This window comes from Sinocyclocheilus grahami, unplaced genomic scaffold, assembly GCF_001515645.1.
Source record: "Sinocyclocheilus grahami isolate Dianchi unplaced genomic scaffold, SAMN03320097.WGS_v1.1 scaffold682.1, whole genome shotgun sequence".
Classification (NCBI taxonomy): domain Eukaryota; kingdom Metazoa; phylum Chordata; class Actinopteri; order Cypriniformes; family Cyprinidae; genus Sinocyclocheilus; species Sinocyclocheilus grahami.
This window is the reverse complement of record NW_015505861.1, coordinates 414,775-419,580: the sequence shown is the minus strand read 5'-3', so window position 1 is coordinate 419,580 and position 4,806 is coordinate 414,775. Positions and strand designations below refer to the sequence as shown.

General features: G+C 35.9%; 1 protein-coding gene across 2 annotated transcripts in view; it reads right to left on the bottom strand.

Annotated features, from left to right (window-relative positions):
• The window catches only part of LOC107559367 (B-cell lymphoma 6 protein homolog), a 7,956-nt gene extending 5,037 nt beyond the window's left edge, over positions 1-2,919 (bottom strand). For both annotated transcript variants that reach the window (XM_016243154.1, XM_016243153.1), the window contains exons 1-3: positions 2,836-2,919; positions 515-682; positions 204-425 (exon numbers count right to left, since the gene is read on the bottom strand). In XM_016243154.1, the coding sequence (XP_016098640.1) occupies positions 204-425; positions 515-675 (383 nt within the window). In that variant the 5' untranslated portion in view covers positions 676-682; positions 2,836-2,919. The remainder of the gene's footprint in view (positions 1-203; positions 426-514; positions 683-2,835) is intronic.
• Between the last annotated feature and the right edge of the window lie 1,887 nt (positions 2,920-4,806).

Genomic DNA, 4,806 nt, shown 5'->3' with positions numbered 1-4,806 from the left:
ATTTTCTTTCTATATGCTCCCCCATATATATATATATATATATATATATATATATATATATATATATATATATATAAAGTGAAATTCAATTTTTTATGTATTTCTGAATTAATTAAATCAAATATTACATTATTAATTAGAATGAGCCTGTTACAAATCACATGTCTGTATTTTAATGTTTTTGTGCCTTTCTAAGCACTCACCTGGAGTCTATGAACCTCTGGCATGTGTCCATCACATGCTCCATCTGTAAATATGTGGCTGTGTTGAGGGTGGCTATAATGAAGTTATCTTTAAGTGTGAGGCAAGACGTATACATGAACTCCAACAATATGGCAAAGCCATCGGGGTCCACCTTTGGATCTAAACTTATGATGCTCAAGGTACTTTTATAAGCATCTGCAAACATGGAGTAGAAGAGGCCGCTGAGAAAAGACAAGATGGAATACAAATGTCACTTACTGTGCATGTCATGTATTTGAAATTGTGCAAAATGCAAAAACCACAGTGCTACCTGCATGCCATCAGAACTGTCTTATGGGCCCGGAAATGCTGCCCACCGACCACAATGGTGACATCGGTCAGGATGTTTCTGCTGCGGAGGCGGTTGAAGTTGAACAGCACATCACCAGCATGGCGAGTGAACTTAATGCAGCCGTCTGCTGCACTTGACATTGTTCACCTGCACAGAAATCATTCAAAATCAAGTAAAACAAAATGCATAAATAAATAAATACCCATTTGGTTACTAAAGCTAAAGAAAAAACAACAACTATATCACATCATATATATATATATATATATATAAAATCTGTGTAGTTATATCTAATGTTACACAATAGACTATATTGTTACCAACCAAAAATCTTCATGTCAAAACTGAAGGCGTGCAAGTTTAGTCAAATGAACTCTAGATGTCCACAAGATACATGAGGCCCAACAATATTTTGTATTTAATTTTCTTTGTGAAATATCGAATCCTTTAATGATTACGTCTCTGTAGTCATCATTTGCTTTGAGTTTGTTCATTGTATTTAATTTTAGATGGTTCTTAAGTAAAAAATAAGGTATCAAATTGATGTTTTACACATATGCACATACTGTACAATTTATACTTACTTTCCAATCTTTAAAATCCCCCGTAACGGCTATATTCATATAATGTTCATATTTACTAATTGCATTTGACTTGAGATGCCAAAGTATGCAGACTAACCTAGAGAGCTGCCTACCTAGACAACATTTTTGGGCATCACAGGTGCAACCAATTTTTACAAAAAATAATAATTTACTCTTTTACTGTATATCAGAGATGCGATACCACAAAAATGCCGTCTAAGTAGGCAGCTCACAAGGTTTCATTCACAACCCCCGAGTCATCAAATTAATCAGAGCTTAAGCTTTTGATATTAAATTCTGCATCACCTTTCCCTTAAAAAAACATGCATTCCCTTACCAAAAAGTAGTATACTTCAAGTTTATTTTAGTAAGTATACTTAAGTAAAGTTCAAGTATATTTTTAAGTATACTTTATGTAGTAAGTATACAAATATCAGTGTACTAGTAGTATACTTGTAAGTGTACTATTTCAACACTCCTTGGGACTAAATTGGCCCACTTTCTAGTATATAACAGTATACTTTATATTACCTCCATGACGTTACACAGTTTTGATGCTGTTTTATGTCTGATGATCGTGTTAGAATACATGTGGAAGCGTCTGTTGTTTCGGTTTCTTCTTCACTTGTGTTTTTTGGGAATTCTGTACAGAAGATGTGTACTAGCGTCGCTTACAGTATGAAAACACGGATTCTAGGAGCACAAGTATAGCTCAGATATATTTAGACTTTTTCTAAGTATAAGTCAAGTATACTTAAATGTCATTATAAGTATATTTCTGAGAAGTACATAAAGCCCATGTCTGAGAAGTACATAAAAAGTAGACTAAAAGTATACTTTCCTATTTTTAGATTAAAAGAAGTATACTAATAATAGCACACTTGGATAAACTTCTTTTTCGTAAGGGTGACCATGCATTTAGACAAACATCACTGTATAGGGAGGGAGCAGCAGGCTGTTTGATTTAAGACACCTGCGTGCAATGCAAGCCTGGAGTCTTCTATGAGTGGCACTTGTTGAGCAGCGAAGGTTCATGTTGATATATCAAATATTATTGAAGTATTATGAGGAGAAGTTTATGACTAAAAGCCACGTGAGTAGACGCTATCACAGGTGTTTGGTGTAAAACGAGCGTTTCGATTTGATACGGTATTGTTTCAGTGAAACAGAGACTACAGTACGCATATAATCGCAATCGTAAAAGAACATAACACATATTCGTATGCTGGATTTATTAACCTTGATCATTTATTACATTTTCAGTGAAATAGATCAGTTTGAGAGTTCACTAGCACTCACATTAGCATGTAGGAAACTATTCAAATATAGCAATTTTGACATTATTATTATTATTATTTTTTTTATGTATACGATCTATACGCGTCTACAGTGTTGTGATCACCCATGTTGTCTATTATAAGTAATAAACTTAGTTTCCAGCCCGTATAAAGTTGCATAAACCTGTCTTTACTATACAATCCAGAGCTTCCTAATCTAATGCAACTCCACACAGAGTGAAACTGACATACGAGACGAATAGGATTTAGTAATTCACTAATTAGGCCAACACAAGTCGAGTTGCGTAACGGACACCACAGCTCTCAATACAAGAAAGTAACGTTAGTCCGGTTTTAAAAGAAATTAAAAATCAGCTATATCAACAACTCGAGCGTCTCGTGTTTAGTCTAGACTTTTTGCTAGATAGAAGAAAATCACCTGGTGTATTTTTCTTGGAAGTGTCCGCCGAAGACAGTTCTTGGAAGAACTCTTCTGAGAAGACGCACTTCGCAATTCTCGGAATTTTACCAGTGGACTGTACCACTGACGCACCAGAGGGGGCACCCGGACACACTGTCCTCGCGCTTCAGCCGTGCTAAATTAGCTCTTAACGGAAATATCATTCAAGTCATTCTGAAGACTTTCAAATTAACGTGTATGCTTAATGGTATTGCTTTTAGCGCCTTATTTATTAACATCGTCGGAGTGATTACACGCCGCACCTCTGTAATTGTGGTGGTTTGCTCCAGAGACGCGGTCATAAGCTACGTCACTCGTCGTCCCACCCTTTCACTACTGTACAGATTCGGCAGAAATGGTTCCTCCCGATATCACCCCTCCATTATAATGTGTACATTATGCCATGTTGAATTAACTCGGCCATTGTCATCATAAGCTACATTTAAGTCTTATGAAGATAAATCACAAAGTAAATCACACAGATGTACAAAGAGCAATCTTTTTTTGCCTGTCCGAGATAAGTTGACAAGTCCTTTATAATCAATGATGACAGTAGGTTAACTATAATACCACAATGTTATTATTATATTATTATTACAATGTTATTATTACTTTTTTTTCTGAGTTGTCTATTTCATAAAGGGTGGAGATATTTCTTTCAAATCAATAAGCTTGCGATTTTGCTTAGTTTATAATAGATAAAAAGCTCAAACCACTTTCATTGGCTGCTTGCATTATTTGAGCATCTGCTAAATGAATGACTAAAAGTTAAACACGGACCTGATAAAAGTCTTACTCGCAAGAAAAATGTTCTCTGTATCCACATAGATTTGAATGAGTCAGGGAATGTGTCAGCATAATATACAATTTTACAGACAAAACATTGTTTAACAATGCATTTGGATCATTTAAGCAGGGGTTATTTCTGAATGTCCGAATTTTCATTTTTGGGCGAATTTTCCCTTTAATATTACCCTCTTCTAATTACATGCTCTCTAAAGTATAGCATCACAAGATCTGGGAGGTCACAGATTGATTACAGCATAGAATTAAGATGCCATGTGAGGCAAGAAAGATCTCTCTCTCTCTCTCTCTCTCTCTCTCACACACACACACACACACACACTCTCACACACACACACACACACACAGGTTTGTTTTTGTGAAAAGTGGGGACATTCCATAGGCGTAATGGTTTTTATACTGTACAAACTGTATGTGCTATTGCACTACACCAACCCTTCCCCTAAACCTACTCCTTACATGAATCTTTGTGCATTTTTACTTTCTCAAAAAAACTCATTCTGTATGATTTATAAACTTGTTTCCTCATGGGGACCTCAAAAATGTCCCCACAAGGTCAAAATTTACTAGTATTACTATCCTTGTGGGGACATTTGGTCCCAATAGCGTGATAAATACCAGGTACACACACACACACACACACACTTAAGCTCATGACTGCTTCAGCAGTGTACTGTAACTTAACACTCAACAAAGCAGCTATTCAGGACCATAACGCAGAGCACACAGTCCTCAACACTATTTATATATCAGTGTCAAAGAGGTACTGGAAACATGCACATTCGGTTGTGCAGAGACACCTCTCGTCTAACACACTGTGGTTCAGGTACTCCAAGAACAAAACTAATAGATGATTGTGAATTCCCTTAAGAAATACTAAAGTGAATGTGCATGATGAGAAATTACATTTTGGAGAGTAGTAAAAAAAAAAAAAAAAAAAGTAGCATGCTAGAAATGATGGCTGCACTGAAAGACTGGCCTAGAAATGTCTGCAATGCTGAGACAATCATTACAGTGTAGAGCTTTTATATTGCACATCTTCCTGACAGTTAAGTGAAGTTCTGTATTGCTTCTGAATGGGAAATCGTTTGTGAAGTTCTTTCATTGTGAAAGGTTGGCAACATGTCATATCTCTTAAACCTCATC